The sequence below is a fragment of the Jaculus jaculus genome, chromosome 10 (genome assembly GCF_020740685.1).
Source record: "Jaculus jaculus isolate mJacJac1 chromosome 10, mJacJac1.mat.Y.cur, whole genome shotgun sequence".
Taxonomy (NCBI): Eukaryota; Metazoa; Chordata; class Mammalia; order Rodentia; family Dipodidae; genus Jaculus; species Jaculus jaculus.
Window position 1 is genome coordinate 48,409,770 of NC_059111.1, and position 22,336 is coordinate 48,432,105.

At 35.4% G+C, this 22,336-nt stretch overlaps 1 protein-coding gene across 2 annotated transcripts in view; it reads right to left on the bottom strand.

Annotated features, from left to right (window-relative positions):
- Nucleotides 1-21,683, bottom strand: part of Hgf (hepatocyte growth factor) — a 109,603-nt gene extending 87,920 nt beyond the window's left edge. Inside the window, exons 1-6 of one of the 2 annotated variants that reach the window (XM_045161053.1) lie at nt 21,546-21,683; nt 21,144-21,303; nt 14,222-14,387; nt 10,587-10,699; nt 7,966-8,080; nt 2,069-2,211 (exon numbers count right to left, since the gene is read on the bottom strand). In XM_045161053.1, coding sequence (XP_045016988.1) covers nt 2,069-2,211; nt 7,966-8,080; nt 10,587-10,699; nt 14,222-14,387; nt 21,144-21,231 — 625 coding nt within the window. In that variant the 5' untranslated portion in view covers nt 21,232-21,303; nt 21,546-21,683. Of the gene's footprint in view, nt 1-2,068; nt 2,212-7,965; nt 8,081-10,586; nt 10,700-14,221; nt 14,388-21,143; nt 21,421-21,545 lie in introns of those variants that run through there. The other variant, XM_045161054.1, reaches the window with a different exon arrangement.
- Nucleotides 21,684-22,336: the final 653 nt, after the last annotated feature.

Sequence of the window (22,336 nt, forward strand, 5' to 3'; positions counted from 1 at the left end):
TTGGGTCCTATATTAAGCTCCAGATTAGCTCATTTTAGCTATTTCAATGTCTCTCCATTTACTACACATTGCCTGAAATGTGTTTGGCCCATGGAACAATTATGAATTCATTTTTCCCAAAGGAGATCTAGTTTGCTATTATCAAACCCTAATTGTTTTCAGAAAGCATATATTGCAACCTTTAGTGACACCACAGCTGAAAGCACCATGCATCTTTTATCATAATAAGAAAATATATTTGTCTATAAGTGGTTTGTGGCCTCAAATATTAAAGACTTAAGGAAGTGCACCGTAACAAGCTGTGAAGATGAGGCTTAAGTACGTTATTTTTTCTCACACTTTTATTCTACATTCTATGTCACCTCTTATTCTAGATCTATTTCAGTGTATTTTGACTAAAGTGTTTCTTATGAACCAGGGTTTAAAAATCATACTCCTACAGGCTGGAGAAATGGCTTAATGGTTCAGGCACTAGCCTGCAAAGTCAAATGACCCAGATTTAGTTCTCCAGGACCCATGTAAGCCAGATGCACAAGGTGGCTCATGCATCTAGAGTTCATTTGCAGTGACTGAAGGCATTAGTATGCACATTCTCTCTTAAATCCCCCTTACTTTCTCTCCCTCTTAAATAAATAAATAATTTTTAAAATCATCCTCCCACAAGGACTAGGCAGTTCATGCAAGTTAGGTAAGCCATATAAAATTTGAACAAATTACTTGCTTTTGGACATATGGTCTCAGGCCAACAAAACCAATAAGCAAAACTTATTGCCAGTGATTTTCAAACTCCATAAAACTATAATAGTGGAGATTTCCCTATAATAGGGTGTTTTTTTCTTCCATGTGTAAATTTAAGACAAATATGAATAACAGACTTATTCATACAAAACAGACTAATTCATAATGTTATCACAGATAAGTTTATTATTTTTAAAGAAAAAGAAAACAATGAAGAAGTTGTAGGGAACAAAATATGACATGGAATGGAAATGAAAAATTTACAAACAGATGGAACTGGCTCTTGCACATGAAGCCAAAGGCTTTGATAAAACTAACAACAAAAACATATTCACCTTCTCCATGGCGTTAGCTGACAATAGCCTTTACTTTTCATGTGATATCAGCAGAATATGAAATGGGTATTCATGGAGGATATGTTTTTAAACTATTAGTCAATAAACAGATAAGATATCTTACTATAAAAATTGGACAACATTCTGGTAACCTATTCCCCTCCCCAAGGACTTTAGAATTCTAATAAATTTCTAAAAGAATTTAACCCATATTTCATTTGAGATTGGTAAATTATAGAGGTGTTAACAGAATTGATAAATAACAATTTATTTGGAAGCCAAATAACTGAGAAAATAAGACCATATACAATGCTGAAATGGAACTTTTCCATTACTTCAAAGCTTTATTTCAAGTAAAGGCAGTGGCTTTCTATACAAGAGGTACAAACACAAGGACAGGTGTCTGCTTTCAAGGCAGCTTGGGGTCCATGGCTTTGTTCTCTTTGGGTTCTATTTTATGAGTGAACATTAGCTCCAGGGCATGTGATAGATTTGGTTCTAGCCACATGTCACCAAAATATCCAAGAGGGTATTGAGTTCAGAGATCCCCAGTCTTAATAGCTCCTGGATCTAAAGAATGGTCATACTACATCAGTGCATTTGTAACCAATTATCTGCAGAAGCAGGTGTTGAATAATAGATTAGCATTATTATTAAAAAGTTCGTATTTTTTTTTTCCCCAAAGCTCCATCAGATGATCTGTGGGAGCAGGTTTGGAGATAGGTGAGCCTAAGTAAATTCCCACTGTTTCCACTCCAGAGGGACATTCTGGGATGCTGTTGAAATTCAAATCAGCAACTGGCTCCATTATTTTGCATTAAACTGCTGTTCACTGTTTGTGAAACATTACATAAGAATGCTGGCATAACTGTCTATGGTTGCATTTGGATGAACAACACATTCATTGCAACTAATTCATTTCTGGTATATTTAATGTGAGTTACAGTCCTACACATAAGGGGATAGAGCCCCACACGGCATTCAGGCTCATTTACCTTCTGAACACTGAGGAATGTCACAGACTTCGAAGCGTACCTCTGGATTGCTTGTGAAACACCATGGTCCCCCTTCTTCCCCTCGAGGATTTCGACAGTAATTTTCCTGTAGGTCTTTACCCCGATAGCTCGAAGGCAAAAAGCTAGTTTTAAAATGATAATCATTACAGTATAAGAGCATGCAACTACATTGTTGGCCTATTAATTATATTAATTAGTGGATATGCTTTTCTTTTTTAATTTTTTTTTTTGTTTGTTAATTCTTATTTGTTTATTTGAGAGTGACAGACAGAGAGAGAAAGAGGCAGAGAGAAAGAATGGGCATGCCAGGGCTTCCAACCACGGCAAACGAACTCCAGACATGTGTGCTCCCTTGTGCATCTGGCTAACGTGGGTCCTGGGGAATCGAGCCTTGAACCAGGGTCCTTAGTCTTCACAGGCAAGTGTTTAACCACTAAGCCATCTCTCCAGCCCAGATATGCTTTTCTTGAAGGCAGAGAAATTCTGGTATTACATATAATGTTGTATGGTTGGACTTAAACTCTTCCATTTCCAATATTCTTAAAATATTTCAGTTTCATTAAAATTTAATTAAAATTCCTTGTTCTACATTAAGCTAATAAATAGCCTCTGGAATTTTACAAGACTCAAATATTGAAGATCATAACTGTATATTATGAAATACAATTTCAATGTTCTACTAAAAGGTAACAAGGGTTTAGGCAAGGTAACTTAGTTGAGAATTGAAAGACTGCTGTGGTCTACATCTAAATCTCATGCTTAAGTCATTATCTTTTATTTATTTTTATTTTTATTGCTTTTTCTTTTGAAGAATCCACCCCATTAATTTTTCCATGGTTGAAAGAAATATTGATAACAAGAAAAAAAAATAGAATCAAATTAAACCTGAGCTCTGTTTTCAACTCTTTCTCTAACCACTAAGCAAACCCATCAAGTACTTTAATCTCTACCAGACTGTGAGCTTACCTATACACCAATCATAACCAAAATGTGTAACAACTGAGATCTTCTAAGGTTGGTTTGAGAAGTTGGAGGATAATGGGTAATTAATGCCAGACATGGAAAATGCTACCTATGATTAAGCATACTCCCCTGTGTGGTTTCTCTGTGCTAGTAGCACAGATTATACTCCTTCTCTTCAAAATTTTGATATTTGCTAAGACTAGGGTTTGGTGCTCTCAGTTTTAGTACATAATAGTACTACATTATCTCTACTTAAAGCTTCTATTGTAGTTTTCTTATCCATATAAAGTATTCCAGGCATCAGACAAGGCTAAAGCCATTTCAAACTTGATTGTTTATTGGAGTCAATAATGCATGCTGCTCTACAAGACTGTACAGAAAACTCATATGATTATCTATATATAGGTAACACCAGTAAAATATATTTATTTTTAAATACAGTAATTTTTGGTATTAAATTGGACTTTTTATAAAAACAGGTTTTTCTTAAAAATATTTTCATTGATTTAAGAGTTTACATGAATCTAAAAGTCCAAAGACTCTAGTCTAACAGAGGTACCCATTATTCTAAGCTGAACATATGCATAAAGCAGAGAAACACACTATACCTCATAAACAGTTCAGACACATTGTGTTATTGAAAAAAGAAAAAGAAAGGTGGGCAGATGGCTCCATGATTGAAAGCACTTGTTTGTAAAGCATGTAAACCTGAGTCCATTCCACAGGACACACATAAAGCCAGACTCACAAGTGGTGCATGTGTCTGGAGTTCGTTTGCAGTGACCAGAGGCTGAGGTACACCCATATTCCCTCTCTCTCCTCTCTCTCTCTCCCATTATCTCTCTAGTAAATAAGTATTTCTTTAGAAAAGAAAAGACATGGTAAAAAAAAAGAAAAGAAAAGGCAACTCTTTTTAAATGTTGCAACACAGAATGAATAGAAGCATACATCAGGTACCAACCAGCATTTTGCAATAAAATTCTCTCATTTGATCATGAATATTATATACATTATAATCAAGTCTTCACTAGGTATAAATTAGTAGTTAAAATAAATAGTATATCTTAAGAGAAACTTGTTACTAGCTAAACATTTTCACAGAGCCAGACTAATAAGATTTATGCAAGGTCAATATGTCTTTAGTTTATATCTCTATTTTATTAAAATTGAAAGTATGGAAAATGGAAATAAAACATTATTAGGTCATGTATGTGACCAAAGCTATAACAGAATTGAAGATAATCATAATTTTGCCAATTTTGACAATAACTTTTTAATAAAAATAAACCATTTGATTCTTTTCCTAGTTTGTCCCCATCATTCTACAGTAATTTAGTATGTGTCTTTTGTTTGTAACAGTGCCTGTCATTTATTTATTTTCTTCCTTTTTGGCACTGCTCAAAATTTTCACAGTAGATTTATATCAAAATACTTTTCCTGACAGTAACAAAACTGACTTTTGCTTTATATGTTTCATAAAGTAATGTCTTAATCAAACTTATTTAACAAAATCCCAATTTAATTTCTATTTCATGAAAAAATAAAGTGGTAAAAATAAATTATTGTTAATCTTAAAACTTATACCTTACTGGTATGTGATTGAAGTTCTTTAGACAGTTTATTTTCTGTTTCAAGTTCCTCACTTAAGAGGAATGGAAAGAATATAATTATTATAGGATTTTTTTGAGGGGAAGGTTTTCAATGTAGGGTCTCACTCTAGCCCAGGCTAACCTGGGATTCACTATGGAGTCTCAGGGTGGCCTTGAGCTCAGAGTGATCCTTCTGCCTCTGCCTCCCAAGTTAAAGGCATGCACCACCATGCCTAACCTTATTATAGGATTTTTTAGATCATGTTAACATAAAAACTCTATAGTGAACTTAACACATGTTTAATGCACACATAGTAAATATCTACACTTCTATAGGATTTTGTTTTAGAGAGTAGAGATACATATGCAAACACATATACTCTTCCAGTGTGTTTATACAGCCAAATAAAAGTCATGATGAAACAGTGGATGTGTTAGTCAATGAATTTCTAAGAAAAATACAAGTAGGAAAGATGAAAAACTTTGAAATTAAAGCTACTTAAATCCAAAAGAAAAAAAAAAAACAAATGTTTTCTCACTAGGATAACAAGAGAAAACATAAAGAGAAAAAATGGGCTTATTTCTACCAATAATGAATCAGTCCATATCAAATTTAGCTTTAGGTATGGAAGTTAAAAGCACTTCTCTTTCTTTGATGTTTTTGACCTTTTCCTCAATTTAGCTGGTTTTCTTTTGTGTCCCAAGGTTTTTAAGCTGATTATCTTCTGCATCTTTACTTGGACAGGGTATGAATCCTAGCCCTGCTCTTTTGGTTAGGTGTTCATTAGACAGCTGCCTATAAGAACTCATTACTCACAACACATGTGCCAGGCTGCTGGCTCTGTAATAAACTCTTATTCGTATACATACTATTTTTAGTTCTCTGTCCTTGCTGTTAGCAAAGCTGTATGAGAAATAAGCAAAGAAATATTTAAAACTGGGTTATATCCAAATATACTTTGAAATATAAACTAGGTCTTCTGGGTGCTAACATCTCTTTCTTTTCTTTTTAATATAAACTGTGTTCATAGGAAACTTGATCTCTTCCATCATCTGTTTCACTAATGAATGCTGAGTGGCTAGTGAAGAATGTAGATGGAGATACCAAGTCACCTGATTTTCTGTTAAGCTTCTATAGTAATTTCTGCATCAATCATCATATTTCCATTAAACCACTTATAAAATATTTCAAGTTAGGGAGTCAACAATAAATCGCTCCACCAGATAAAACCATATTTCTTTTTACATTTCCCATAAAATTAATCTTTAGTTAACACCTAATATGAGAGTACTAAGAAATCATGCACTCTTCCAATAAGAAGATAATTAATGAAAAATGAGTGTTTGTTTTCATTGAAAACACAAAAGGATTTGACCACCATACAAAACCCTCTAAGTGTACACCCCTACGTCATCAGAAAATGTTCACTGGAAAAGTATCTTCTGACTTGATTAGAAGCCAGTTCCCAGGAAGATCTAGTGCATTTCCTCCTCTAGCACAGTCACAATCATAGAGAAATTGGGTTGAAAGGCCTTTTCCAGGTCAGACCAGTGCACTCTCCTTGTCTAAAGTAGGCCTGATTTCACATGTCATTCCTTTGTGTAAAGCTTAGTCCTATCTATTTAAATAATGTGTTTGATTCACTATACACACCTGTAAGAGAGGATAAAACCATTATGTTGTAATTTAGAAAATTTGTTATTGTTTATGAAAATCATATAGAGCTATCAACTTGGGCACTTACTAATTAAGGAAATACTACAGGTTTGATTATAGTATGGAATACTTCAACTAACATTATGTGTCAGTCAATTAACACATCTCTGTTTCCCAAAGTAAAATCAATACCTTCCAAAACTATAATTTAAAAAGTGGAATGGAATGGAGTATATTTTTATCAAAGGAAAGGCTTCATATTTTGCTGGTGCAAAAAGTAGGTCACAGCATGTGTCCTACTAACAGACCTAATATAGAAGATCCTAGGGTTGTTCTAAGCTCAGGATAGCTAGTAAACTGGGCAAATATCATAGCCATTTGATTTACTCATTCTATGGGACATTGAAAATACTAAGGATTATGCTTCAGTGCACATATTACAAAAATGTACTCATAAAACTACCTGCTGTGTTATTCCCATGAGGACTGCATGAGATAAATCAGTGAAATGCCTAGCAAAGTCCTTAGCACATGGCAAATGAAATCTTCCAATGCACTTAATAATCTTGGAAAGCTAAACTATGTTAGCTTTTAATTCAAATTATTTATGAACTAAGTCTATTTAATTCTCTAATTGGTATGAGAGATTTAGGTTTTTCCTCCATGATGATTAAAATCACACAAGCTTACTATATTTTTTGGAGGTTAAATGGTAATTTTCTACTATAACACATGTAATTCTTTTTTTGAAAAAAAAATTTTTTGAGGTAGGGTCTCAATCTAGCCCAGGCTGACCTGGAATTCACTATGTAGTCTCAGGTGGGCCTCAAACTCACAGTGATACTCCCATCTTTGCCTGGGATTAAAGTCGTGCACAGCCATACATGACTAACAAATGTAGTTGTTTGGTGTATACATTTAGTTTCTAAGGAGAGTATTCTCTAGTCTTCAGGCAATGGGTGACACAAGGAAGCTATGCTGTCAAGGCATGGTCCTTTAGCAGGGTGTCCCAACTTCACCTGCACTTTGGAATCAGCAGAAGATACTAGGATAGACTTGAACTTTATTACCACAAGAAGTTCTGCTTTAATTGGTGTGTGGTCCCAGTGTGATTCAACTGTCCAAGAGTTTTCAGTGGTTGACTTTATGGTATGTAATCAAAGTTGGGAGCTACCAAGGTTAAAGTATACTTAATCTCTATAAGGTCAGAATCTAAATTCACATACATCCTTTTGGCTTTGTAATGCCTTCCTAAGGTCATAGAAGAGAGAGGGGAAGAAGAAGAAGAGGAGAAGGAGGAGGAAGAAGAGGAGGAGTAGAGGAGAGAAGAGAGAAGAGAAGAGGAAAAGGGAAAGGAAGAAGAAGAGGAAGACAAAGGAGCAGGAAGAGAAGGAGGAGAGAGGAAAGAAGGAAACTTTTTGCTCTTAAATTATTTTTTTTTATTTGTTTGCAAACATCTACCAATTGAGACATTGAAGTAAGAAAATATTAGGCATATTTTAATAATAATAAATTTGTTAATCTTCTGGAATTCAACAGCCTTGAATTCACATCAGTTTGGTCTTGTACTGGTAGGGTAAGTGTAACATTATTCCAGAGGACGAATGTGAGTCTGTTCACATGCAGGAAGGGGAGACTATGTCCTCTTTTCTTCATACTGTTCTTACCTGTGCTCATGAGGGATCATGGAATTCCAGGGCTGGCACTTGATGCCACTTTTGGTGATTGAGACTGTACCCTTGTAGCTGCCTCCTTTACCAATGATGCAGTTTCTAATATAGTCTATTGGAGATAGCACAGAAAAACATTAGAACTATGTGAAACATATGCTATATTTATTGAAGAGGAGAAATAAAATTTCACTCACCTGTAAATAATTAACTTTTGTAAACTATTTCAAATAACATTGACATTTCTTGTATAAGCTTCTACTAGTATTTTCAAAATAACACATCTCAGAATAATCCAAAACAAGCATGCTGCCTATTCAGAAGTTATAATTCTAATTTCATATGTGTCTAACTACAGAATTTTGTCTCTGTTCTTAACATAGACCAGTCAATATATTCAGTCATCCAAGCCATTTTAATTTGTTTGAATCTGTAGACAAAAGAAACATGTATAAAATAAAAATCAATATCCTTTTTCAATTTAAATTCAGAAAATTTCTTTAATAAGGCTGTATAGATGGATTATTAATTAAAGCACTTGCCTGTGAGCTGTAAGGATCCAGATTCAGTTCCCCAGTACCCACATAAGTCAGATGCACAGGTGGCATATGCATCTGGAATTTGTTTGCACAGTTTGTAGGCCCTGGCATGCCCATTCATTCTCTCTCTGTGTTTGCATCTTGCTCTCTCTGTATCTTTTTCCAAACAAATCAATAAAAATAAAATATTTTTTAAAATAAGGTTTCTTTAATATAATGAAATTGGTTTTTCTTTTCTCTTTCAGTAAAAATGTGTGTTTTGCATATGCACAAGTTTGTTTAAGGTCACTGCATTTGGCTATCATCTATATGTATGCTATGATGTCAGTTATTGACTTACAGAATAACTGAATTTTCAGAAGGGCATACTATAAGATGCTTTATAAGGTACTAGTTACCAAATAATGGGGTGTATAGTTAGCACACTAGAGGAAAGATTGAATGAAAGTGTTTTTATGTTAGAATATTCATTAGGCTTAAGATGTGAATTACTTCATTACTTCCCTTTTTGCTTTTTCATTAGAAACAATAAGATTATCTAATTTTCTACCATGAACTGGCTTAATTTGAACATTAGCTCAATCATTACAAGATGTTTTTATATTTAGTGTCCAATATCTAAATTTAACGGGTTGGGCTGGAGAGATGGCTTAGCAGTTAAGCGCTTGCCTGTGAAGCCTAAGGACCCTGGTTCAAGGCTCGGTCCCCCAGGTCCCACGTTAGCCAGATGCACAAGGGGGCGCACGCGTCTGGAGTTCGTTTGCAGTGGCTGGAAGCCCTGGCATGCCCATTCTATCTCTCTCCCTCTATCTGTCTTTCTCCCTGTGTCTGTCACTCTCAAATAAATAAATAAATAATGAACAAAAAAATATTTAAACTTAACGGGTTATACCATATATTTTTAAAATGTAATATTAAAATAAGTATTGTCCTTATTAATGCAATCATTTATAATTGTCATTTTGTATGACAAGGTATTAAATTTGTAATTATTTAGAATTTTACTTTAAAGAAAAATAAATATTTTTAATACTGTATCAGAACACACAAACAGACAATAAACAGCCAAATCTTAATTCTACTTTTAACTTTTGTTAAATATGTGAGAATAGGTCAAATGTTTTTGTCCAAAATTGATATACGTTGTTATTTTCAGCAATTATCACTATTTCATATGAATTACCCTAAATTTTTTTAAATTTTTTTTAACATTTTTATTTATTTATTTAAGAGCAGCAGACAGAGAGAGAAAGAGGCAGATAGACAGAGAGAGAGAAAATGGGCACGCCAGGGTCTCCCGCCATTGCAAACAAACTCCAGATGCCTGCGCCCTCTTGTGCATCTGGCTAACGTGGGTCCTGGGGAACCGAGCCTCGAACAGGGGTTCTTAGGCTTCACAGGCAAGTGCTTAACCACTAAGCCATCTCTCCAGCCCCAAAATTTTTTAAATACAAAATGCTATAGTAAACTCAGAACTTGCCACAATGTGTGGTGTCATAAAGGGCTGGAGGGGTAGCTCAATCAGTGAAATGCTTGTCTTGCAAGCATGAAGACCAGAACCCAGTAACACAAAGCCAGGCATGATGGTATACACTTGTAATATCAGTGCTATGAGGCAGAGACTAGAAAATCCTTGGGGCATACTAGCATCCATCCAGTCTAGCCTACTTGGTGAGTTCCAGGCCAATGAGAGACAGTGTCTCAGAAACGGTGGATGACAACTGAGGAACAACATCCAAGGTCATCCTCTAGTTCCACACACAAGCACATATGTTTATCCATACCCACAACACATGTATACACACATGTTCATGAATATGCATCCCCAAACACAGAAGGTATAATTATCTAATAACCTAAATGACATGTTGTCAAGTGAACCTAGAAAATAACATAGAAGATGTACCTTATCAAAAGCAGGAATAAAGGAGTATGGGAAATACTGTCTTTCATTAAAAGACCTTTACTGTAAACATAGGGTTCCATTCTCATGAGCTATATACTACATCACAGACAAAACAAATACTGGGAAAGACTAGTGTAGCAGGTTTTTGTAATATTTAGGGAAAAGACTGTTACCTTTGTTTTCATAGAGGTCAAATTCATGTCCAAACCCTTTTTTCACTCCACTTGACATGCTATTGAAAGGGAACCAGATACACCTTTTTCTTGCTTTATCAAAAACAAAGGCCCTGAAAAAGACATCTGAATGAAAATAAGGAATACTACTATTTAACAGATTGTTAAAGAGTGGGCACACAGCTTTCCAAGGAGGATTATACAAAAACAGATGCACAGTGTATATAAATAACAAAATACAAGAGAGACATGAGTGTTCCATTTTGATGGCTAAGCAAGAAGAAAACGAATGCTCTGTTGGTATAGTTTTGAATACTAGATCAAAGTTATGTGAAAAGTTCACACTGTACTAAAAATGAATTGTAGAAAAATAAGAGTTTCAACAAGTAAAATCAATATGTAAGAAATCCACCTACATATATATGAAGGTTTTGTTTTTGTAAGTGTATAGTAAGTTGGAAGATTTTGTTCTTAGTCATATACCAATGATTATAATAGAAATATCTTTGTTTCTAAAGTTTGTAAGCATATAAAATATATTCTGAAATGATATTTCAACTTGACCTGCTGGCTCAGGATCTTAATCCTAGCTGTTAAGTTATAGCATGAGGATCGAAAGTTTAGGGCCCTATTTGGGCTATAGAGAATGTTCAAGGGACAGTATGAAAAATTATCAAAAGTAAAAACAGGGGTTAGAGAGATGACTTAGCAGTTAAGGCACTTATCTGCCAAGACTAAAGACTTAGGTTTGATGCTGCAGTACTAATGTTAGCCAAATGCATAAGGTGGCACATGCATCTGGAGTTCACTTGCAGTGGGTATATGCCCTGGTGTGCCCATTCTCTCTCCCTCCCTTCCTCCCTCCCTCTCTCTCTCTCTCTCTCTATCTCTATCAAATAAATAATACAAAAACTAAAAAAAGGTAAAAATAAAAAGGGCTGAGGCTGTTCTATGATAGAACACTTGCATAGCAAACATGTACCGCTAGATTCCATCCTCATTACTTCAAATAAATGAATAAAATGGCATTCCCCATGTATGTTAGGCAAAGCACCACCCCAGAGATTGTTCTAGATAAAAGGAATTTGGAATCAAATGTCTGATAATAATCACACATAAAATCTGACCTGATGTGTCATAAAATGCTCAGTCTTATTAAATGAAAAACTCACTCTAAAAGTAACTCAATTTACTTAAGTCAAGGTTTCTTAAATAGGTTTTATTGTATAATTTTCAAATTTATAACTATTAACACTAGAACATACACTATTGACATATCTTTCTTTCTAAGAAAACTTAACTTCTCAGTTAAGTAACATACTGCTTTTCTAGTTGATACTAGAAATCTTATCTAAAATTGGTGAATTACAATGGTTTTGATGTTGTTGTTAAGTGATTTCAACCAGAAAAATGGGCATGTAGTTTCCATTTTGTTGATCTAATAACCTCTTTTCTGTAATGCCATCACAATGATATATTATCTTGGAAAAATACTTTTGCTTATCTTTATTTATTTATTTGAGGCTACAAACAGAAAGAGAGAGAAAGAGGCAGATAGATAGTGAGAGAATGGGTATGCCAGGGTCTCCAGTCACTGCAACTGAACTCCAGATGCATGTGCCACCTCATGCATCTGCTTACATGGATCCTGGCAATCAAGTCTTGAACCATGGTTTTTAGGCTTCACAGGCAAGCACTTAACCACTAAGTCATCTCTCCAGCTCTTAATTTTTTTTTTTTATTTATTTAGGAAAAGTACTTTTAATATTATGTACCCTTCCATATAGACTATGCAAGACCATCATAGTTCCTGGATTGCATCTCTTCTACATTTAACTGTAAGAATCACCTCTTACCCTTATTTTTGGATTCAAAATTTAAAAAAAACAAAAAAACTTTTGCTCAGAGCTTCCTATGCCCTGCCCTTCAACCCTGAGAAAGAAAATTGAACTCCAACTTTTTCAGTTGCCAGAAGAACATTGCAAATTTAAACAGCTGAGATGTTGAATGAAAGTAATTTTTCTTACTTTATTTTGCCCAATCTCAAGGTTTTTATACCACAATCAGAATGAAGTACAATTATCCTAGGGATAAACTGACAAAGCCAACTCCCACTCCTGTTTGCCAGGAAATATCTCTCTGAAAGTGACAGATTGGCTATAAAAATAGAAAGCGATAGTCTTTCCTCTGCTTAACTCACTTTAGGTTCTCTGACTATGCACTTTCTCTGCAGGCCCATAACATTCATTTCTCTGAGAGAGGCAAGATTAAGTGAAGACCTCTTGCCATGACATAAATAAACCTATGTTATCATAATGTGCCATTACCCAATGGAATACACTAAAATTCAAAATTTACAGAATTTTATGTTTAATATCAATTCTTTTCAGTGCTAAGAATACAATTCAGATCCTTGTGTATGCTGGAAAACCACTCTTAAGACAGAGCTACATTCCCAGACATAAAGTCTTACATTTTATTTTTATTTATTTGAGAGAGATTGAAAGAGAGAGAGAGAATGGAGCGCCAGGGACTCCAGCCACTGCAAATGAACTGCAGATGCATGTGGCACCATGTGCATCTAGCTTATGTGTGTCCTGCGAAATTGCACCTGGGTCTTTTGGCTTTGCAACCAAGTACCTTAACCACTAAACCATCCCTATAGTCCATGTCTTATTTTGTAAAAGGGACAAAATGATAATAACATTTACAAAATATATTAGGGACACAAATATTTATCAAGACTAGGAAACATATATATTACTTTTACTACTATGTTCATGCATATTGTTCCATATCTTTATGCATTATTAATCTGTTATTAACAAATGTTAGTTAAAGATATGTTCATTTTTAAGACATAGTCTCACTCTACAGCTTCAAACTAATGTTCTTCTCTGCTAGGGTCACAGGGGTGTGTCACCACATCTGGTTAGAAAATATATTTTCTTCCACAAGGTTGCCGTATACTGAAATGAAAATTTAATCTTACTAGCCCAAAATTGTAAGATTTATTCTTAAAGATCAATTTTAAGAATTGTTAGTGGCATAGGCACTGTTGAAAGCTAAGGAGCTCTTATTTAAGTCCCCTAGGTCCGCTGAATTGTCTCATCACTTTCCACCTGAAACCTTATCATCACTATCCCCTAACTTCATTTAAGCCCTATCTGCTGTTAACACCACTCCTTTTAGATTTTTTAAAAATATAATTCTCTCAACACCTTTGAGTCCCTAAAGATGATGATATAAATTGTAGCAAATTTTGGCTATTGCCCAAGTTACATGGTGAAAATCCCTCCACTGCTTTTTCATGGGGAGAATAAAGATTACTATAGACAGTAGAAGAAATAAAGTCAATGTAAGTTGATTTTCACTCAACTTTAATTGTTCATAAAATGAGGAGTAAATCCATGAGTGAAGCCACTGTGCATCTTGGAAGGCAATTTTCATAGTTTCTCTCACTAATTTCAATAGACCTATCAACTGAGAGATATCCCTAAAACTATAGTGAAAACTACACTCAAACAATGTATAGGGGAAATTACATTGAGTACAAAAACAAAAGCAAACACATGACTGTAAGACACACATGCTATATTTGAAAATTACCCTAAGAACAAAATGAAGTAACTTACTTGCAAGTGAATGGAAGGCCTTTATTCCTGACACATCTGTTTGCACACTGTTCTGCAACATTCATTTTTTTTGTTTTTATCTTCAATAATGGGTCTTCCTTGATTAGGGTGGTCTTGGCTGACTTTTTGAATTCATGAAGTGTATTTCTTCTTTTCTTTTGTCCTTCTATTGAAAAATAAAATAAAAAATGGAAGAAATATGTTAAAAGCTTACAGAGAAAAGAATTCATTAAATATAATTTGCAAGAAAATGATTTTATCTGATAAGATTTTCTACCTCCATCACTTGGGTATAGAGTAAGTAGGGTGTCCTAAAGAGCAAGAGAGGGAAATTATAATCAGGGAAAAACAAATGGTACACCATGTAGATTCACATATCTACATTTTTTCAAGTGAAAAGTACACTTGAAAACAGACCAGGATTCTTCCCCCCCCCCACCCAAGTCAAGAGCCTTAAAAATAATTATTAAACAATTAGGACAGAGTCACCATAAAAAATGACATTCCACCAACAACACAGAAGCAGATCCTACTGCTAGAAGCACACCATATCATGCTTCATGATTGAAATTGCCATCCTCTGTGACAGTTGCTCTCTGTGAAAGCCACAGGACTAATTGTGTAAGTCTACTCAGAGACAAGTGGAAACTTCTCACTTAAACCTTCTGCAGTGGACACATTCTCTGGCTGGCTTTAAGAGTTTCATGTGACACATATTTTAGTCTTTCTCTGCTCATTTTCTATGAAAACATTTTCTGTGTTTGGGACACTAGTTCTCAGTATCACTGCACTGTTTGTCTTGAGATCAAGCCAAGTGCTATAAATCAAAGGTATGTGAAACTTCATCCTTTAATGTAGCAATGTCATTTTTCTTCATGAAAATCCAAGGCCCCTAGATAACATGAGGTCTTCAACTACAATCCTGAAGAATAGATACAAAACATCCAAAAATCTCAAATTTATGGGTAAGTTAAGAGTTTCTTAAGAGTTAACTTGTTTCTTTAGTCTCAGTTTTCTCCAGCGTCCCAATCAAGAAGTGATTTCCATCTCAAAACATGGATTCAAATGCTCAGTGACTGCAACTGATTCCATAAGAATTATGGAAGCAACTGTGGCTCACTGCCTGTCAATTTGTTGAATGCCCTCGTAACAAAGGCAGTAAAAGTGCATTCATTTATAACTTGAAGAAACTAAGACACAGGGAGAAATTAATTGACCACTAGAAGATTTCAGACTGAACACCCAGATGCCCTGCATTAGAAATGCTCCTCTTAATCACTTACCATGTCATCTTTTTATCTAAAAATTGCTCAAAATGAATGTGGAAGTACAATTAACAAGCATTTTCTAAAGATTTGCTTCAGAGCTATCAAACAAGAAGAAACTAGGATAGCACAGTAGAAAATGCCTTCCTAGTACTTTATATGTGGTGAAATGTGTTGAAAAGAGGGTGAAGCTTTCTACACTTAAAATTTGGAAATATGGCTAGCTGAGTAAGTACCAAGAGTGGCATCACAGCCTAAGCTTGTCAGCAACCACTGGCTCCAGTTGACTTACTAAACATGCAGACGCTACTCATTAATGTCTATCCCAACCTGTAGTCCATAACAAAAGAGAAAACATGTGTTTCTCTAAGTTCCTCATTATTTATAAAACTCCAAAACACAATTGCCAAAAGACAGTTACCAAAAAACAAGCTTCTATAAGTCTTATAATTGTAGTTATATTTCTTCACTTTTCTTAGCCCTATAAGATGGAATGGCTATGATATACTAGATATAGTTTAATAGACATGTGAGTATAGAAATTCAGTCAACCACATAATCTATCAACATATTACATAATGACTGTCATTCCTTGAATGACACTGGCAGCAAGATAGCTCTGGTATTCTTATTTGACTTGCCAAATGACTGCGTTTAATTACCTGAGATGTTTATATACCGATTACTCAATCTACAAAAGAAAAGTTAGATCAATAAGGAATGACAAAGAATTATTTAAGCTATAATCATTAAGTATTTGGAAAATAATTTGCATAAAATGTTAAGTATATGCAGACTTTTGGTATTGTTTTTGAATTACCATCACTTAGTTTTTAACCTAAGAGAAGAAACTGCTATTTTTCAAGCAAGAAAAGTATAATGTTTGTAAATTTTGGTTTCTGCCACAAACCTTGTTAATGAGAGATGAATTTTATCATGAATTTCATCAGGAGTTTCTACTTTGATATCTTTGGTGCTCCTAAATATTTTATAGGGTAATAATAATTAAATTTCTTTTTAAATTTCACATTTTCTAATAGTAGGAGTTAATTGCCAGAAATATCTATAAAACAAAGTCTTCCAAAACTGTATATATTTTTAATAGAATTTTGTCAATTATAAATATCAAACTGAAGCCAGGCATGGTGGTGCATGCCTTTAATCCCAGCACTCAGGAGGCAGAGGTAGGAGGATCCCAGTGGGTTCAAGGATACCCTGAGACTATATAGTGAATTCCAGGTCAGCCTGGATTAGAGTAAAACCCTCCCATGAAAAACCAATCAACCAACCAAACAACAACAACAAAAAATTCAAACTGATCTGATCAATGATGTATTTGTTATACATGTCTAAGGGTAAGAGAAAAACATGAAAAAATTCAAAACATCTATGGTAAACATTAACTTCCCATTGAACTAAGTAGTTACCAAGTAAAATAAAACTTTTGGTAAATGCTTTGTTTTTCTTGTCTCAGAACCACCTGATATGAAGGTAAGCAGTAAAGACTGCTCTGGAGAAAGGAGGTATGTCTCTGCAGTAATTGGCTGTGATTATTCTACAGATCTTTGCTTGTCTTAAGAAATGTGTTCATGAGTGGTCTCACCTCATAAAATATACTACTCTCTCTTCCTGATAAGTTTTTCAACACTAAATATCAACAGCTTTCTGAAAAATAAATGCATTTCTTTTTAATCAGTAATTAATAAAAATACAAGTTTGATCTGAGTAGCCTCTAATCACGAACACTAATCACTAACACTAATCACAAACAATCAGAACAAAATAGCAGGATACCCTCTGCACTATTTACTTTTCATGATGCGTGCACTTTCCCTCAGAAGTCAGTCATTAGTGCCAATTACTTAAAAAGCATTAAATTCTAACTACTCATAAATCATGTGGTTCATGCATTTGTAAAAATTACTTATTCAATAAGAGAAAAATTCGAAAGAGAAGTCATTCATAATAGTATCTGAAAAGAAAATTCCTTCCCTTTAAATAATATCAACTTTATTTTTCATATATATCTACAACTGATGCTTGTTTTACTTAAAACATTTTTAAGCCTAGTTTAATGTAGGAAAAAACTCAAAAATACTTTTGGACCTGATTTTTCCCTACTGTTTTCTCTCTCTCCCTCCCTCTATCTCTCTCTCTCTCTGTGTGTGTATGTGTGTGTGTGTGTGTGTGTGTACGTGTGCATGTGTGTGTCTGTGGTTGTTAGTTGAGGTTTATAAACAAAATATTGAAATGAAATCAAAGGGTAAGAGATCACTGCAAATTTGTTATATTTTCCTGTATTTTAATTAGAACTCCTTTTTCTTCTCTTAGTATGCGAAAAATAATCTGATGGTACATTTCATAAGAATCTGAAGTTCTTATTTTGGAATTGAAATCATTAGGAAGCAGGGTCAAATGTATCAAGGTGCTTGAAGAAAGGCATATTTCTCCCTCTGGTCCCAGGGACTCACACTCATTTCTCTCAGTACCTCATATATTTTCTTCAGTGTGAAAGACCCATTGACTTCAAAGGAAAGTCATGCTAGGAAAGGATTTGCACGGTGTAGAAAGAAGCAGGAATCTGGCTCTCCATAGCTAAGAAATTTACTCACATGATTACTGATTAACAGTTTGATCTGGTAAGATGTTAAGATGAAAGTATACTCATAATTAGTGGAAGGGAGTTGTGTGACTGAAGTTGTATGGAACTCAGAAGATAAGGATCACAATCCCACATTTCCACTGTTGCTAACCAAGACTTGGAGTTCACTCTTCACCAGTCATGTATCCTTTCCGTCTTTCGAGAAGGGATGATCATCATAAGTAAAAGACATCCGAAAAGGAGAGACTGTGCCAGATTTAAATCAAATCATGGTAGTTGGGAAGCAACATCATAATTGCTTCCCAGGGGATATACAACATGACATGATCACGGTGAGCCTAGAAGCCTCTTTTCCTTTTGCCCTCCTTCTCAGACACTCGTTGTAAAAGCCTGCTCTCTGCTTCCTGTCTGATTCTGCCAGCAACTATAGCTCCAGCAGCATGTGAAGCAGTCACCCTCAAGTATAACTTCAATCCACATCTTGTTCCTGCAAAACATGCAGCTGCAGCCTGTAATATATGCTAAATAATACCACATCATTTTATAAGACACCAAAGTATCCCTTCAATCCATTATTACTTTTTCAGGATAGGCCACACTCCCCTTCAGCTACCCATTATACCTGCCCCAAAAGGTTTTCTTCACTTTTGTCTAAGTATTTTGTGTTAACCCTTCCTCTTTCTCCTGTGTGCAACTTGTTCACATGTGTTCTCTGACATAGGGAAGACTCATTTTTTTTTAATCTTTCCATACTTGACCTGAGTACCACAGACGTTTTAAACCTAGCTTAATTGACTAATCTATGAGTGAGCACTGAAAAGTGTATAATGGCATTGCTAACACAGAAATTTTGGGGGATTGTTTTGTTTTTGTTTTGGTTTTGTATACCTATTGCATAGCCAAATGATTTTTCAAAAGTATGCCTTTAAGGATTTCATTGCTGCTGACTTTATAAAAAGAACATTCACTAAGACTTAATATCAAATCCCAACTCTATCCCTTAGTTTACAGATACTAGGATAAAGCCCTCCTAATTTAATTTTCACATATAAAATAAATCCAATCCTGTAAACCTTATTAGAGCTAAATAAATTTTTCATTAAAACTTGGTCCATAGCAAATACAAGCTCCTCTTCTATTAGTTCAACTATGTATTTCCTAAGACTCTTAGATATAAGGTCCTCATTTAATATCTAACTTAAAACAGGACATTTGATATTTGTTTTCAGTGTAAGTGGAAGTGTAGTAGAGAGTAATGGAATTCTATGTATAACTCCTATAAAAATGTTGGGTCCAATAAAAGTATTGAATACTTCTCAATAGTTACCAATAGTCTCAATAGTCATTATCTCCATAATTGCTTGTCAACATATTATAGTGTTCATTAGTTTTCTAAAGAATAAACAATCAAATAAAACCAACAATAATAAAAATTCTACATATTCAATACTAAAAAGAAAAAGAACAAACTTATTATTTGTACTAAGAATATTACATCTTCCTGTTTGGGAAGTTATTAAAACACAAAACCTATTAAAATAAAGTTTCAACCTGAACAAAACTAGGCCCTCTTTTCATGACAATTTTTTCATTATTCCCTTCAGGAATGATTCATAGCATATATCTGAAATTCCCAATGGGCCTCTTCTTGCTGGCCAGCACAGTCTAGGGCTGTTCACTAAAGAAACATAGTCATTTCAACATTAGCCAAAGTGAAATATAATTACAAATGTATACCTCCTGCCAAAATGTTGTAATGTGTGCCAAAAAACAAACAGACATTGTCTACAGTTGCTCTACTGTTTGGGTTCTCCACACTGTACTAGGCTTGCATGTGCTTAGAGAATTTCAGATAGCAATATTTGCCTTCTGAACAGCATAAAAATATTAGCCATGTTTTCAACCTATGCTCAAAATTCCCTAAACTAGCAGTGTCTTAAAGAGTCAATGTTAACATCACACATCTTTGAATTAACATCTTTTTATTCCCTATCTGTTCATAAATCTTAACTATAGGCTTTCAAATTGACACTTCCTAAACAATGTCATTTACTAAAAAAGTTAGTTCAACAGATAGAAGAATTCCAGGTGAGTTAAATATTATTTTTCTTATCACCTAGCCAACTCTTAAAGTTTCTATCTCTTGTATTGCATCACAAATTATATGAAGGCACGATAAATTTCAGTTACCCTATCTCAAAACATACTGTCATCCTCTCTTTTTAATTTTTTTTATTGTTGTTGTTTTAAAAATGTGTGCTTGCCCCCTGTGCATTTGTCAAGGTTTTTTTCCCTTGAAACTGACTGCTTACCTTCTCCTGTTGGCACCCCAGCCTAGCCACTACAGTAATGACATCACCAGATACAGATGTTTCCTCTACTTCAGATAATAATAGAAAACTTTCTAAAGCAGCAACTGAGATCTGTAAACTCACCAGCACCCTGATTCTCCCAAGCATCCACCCTTCAAATCCAAGGGAGAAAGGAGACTTCCCTGCACTGCAGTTTTAGAGGACAGGCATCACTGCCCATTAAGGAGAATTTGGAGAAGAGGCTTTCTCTTCCATCTGTCTATCCTGCATATGAGAAGTTAATCTACCTCCTGCAAATGAGAACATGTACAACATTATAACTTGATCTGAGAGTTGACTTGATGACTTGGGATAGTTGGCTGTAGAAAATTGCCCTTCAAGGAAGGATAAGCCCTTGCTTGATTAACCATAACTTTCCCCTACCCCAATGAGAATCGGTCTTAGTTTTGAACTTGGCCAAATCAGAAAACTTCCAGGCAGTGCTTGCACTTCATTGCTATCCCTTAATTCAGTATTGTTTGGCTAAATGACGGGGGAGACTGGGGAGGGGATGCTGGGAGGGCGCTGAAGGGATGTTAATTGTCATTTTAATTTTTTTTTTTTTAAACAGAAAAGGACTGTCAAAAGAAAGCATGATGAGAAGTTTAGAAACACCACGCCCAAAGTTTCAATGATGCTGGAAACAGAACAGAGAGCATGCTAGAAGGAAAGAGAGAGGTTAACAAGAGAAAGTTAAAACTAACCTGCATAGGGGATGGCGATGGGAAGCAGGAGGAGATGCAGGAGGACTTCCTGCAGCAGCAGAACCGGCAGAAGTTTAGTCATCCACATGGTGCGGCGAGTGTGCTGGCCGACCCACCTCAGGAGACGCCTGGCTTAAAGAATCCTGTTCCGACTCAGTGCCTAAAACAGCCTGTCGGTTCTGAGCTTCTTTTTATTGCGATGAGCTAAGTTTGTTGTGTGATTAACTGGAAAGATCTAGGTCTGAACTCCCTCTTACGGTAAGAAACTGTTTAACAACAGCCCTGGACTCTCCTCCAGCCCCCTCTTTTCCTCGCCACCCCCCCAACACCACCAACAGATCACAGCACCCTTCTCCTCCTCCTCCTCCTCTTCCTCCCCCACCCCTTAAGAAAGAAACTTACAAAGAAAAGGTCACCTGGCCCGAGGCCAGCTTCAATTTGGAAGTCCAAGCTCCAGATCCTAAGTGACTCCTATCCGAGTAGGAAAGGGAGGAGCAAGGCTCAGCCCAATAGCTAAGTAAAGGCACCAGGCAGGGTACCCATTCGTACCGTTTAAACAAGAAAATACATGTGTTTACACATCTAGCTGGGAAAAGAGGAAGGGGAAGCGGCGGCGTAAGAAGAAAGCAGAGCCCAGCCTCTCTGCCAAGCGCGCCTGGAAACCTCCAGGGATTGGAGCATTGAGCCTGGTTCCCTGGGGTTTAACGCTGGGAGACGAGAGGGAGGGAACTTGGGGTCAAGCCCAGGAGAGAAAAGACAAGGTAGAAAGGAGTCAGGTAAGAAAAGGATGTGGTTTCCTGGGATAGCTTTTCAGGATAGAAAACTGCCTTGTCCAGTGGACTCAGAGCTGGCAGCCTATTGTTTGTTTAGTTTTCTTTTCTTGTTTTGTTTTGTTTTTCAGAAGCTATACTAAGTGTATTCAAAACATCACAAAATATTTTTTGTTTGATCTTGTGTTGCTTTCTCTGAAAATGTCTAAGATAGATATTGGCTAGTGCTTGTCCTGTCCAGGTCTCTAAGCACTTTGTGCATACAAACAATGTTCAGGTATGCATGCAGATCCATATGCATGTACTTTCTAAGACTTTCACTGAAACCCCCTCCAGCTGTTTTAATTTCTGGATAATGAATGTAACTCTTTTTTCCTCCCAGTTCCGTTCTCATTCTGTTGTAACCACCCACCAGCATCACTA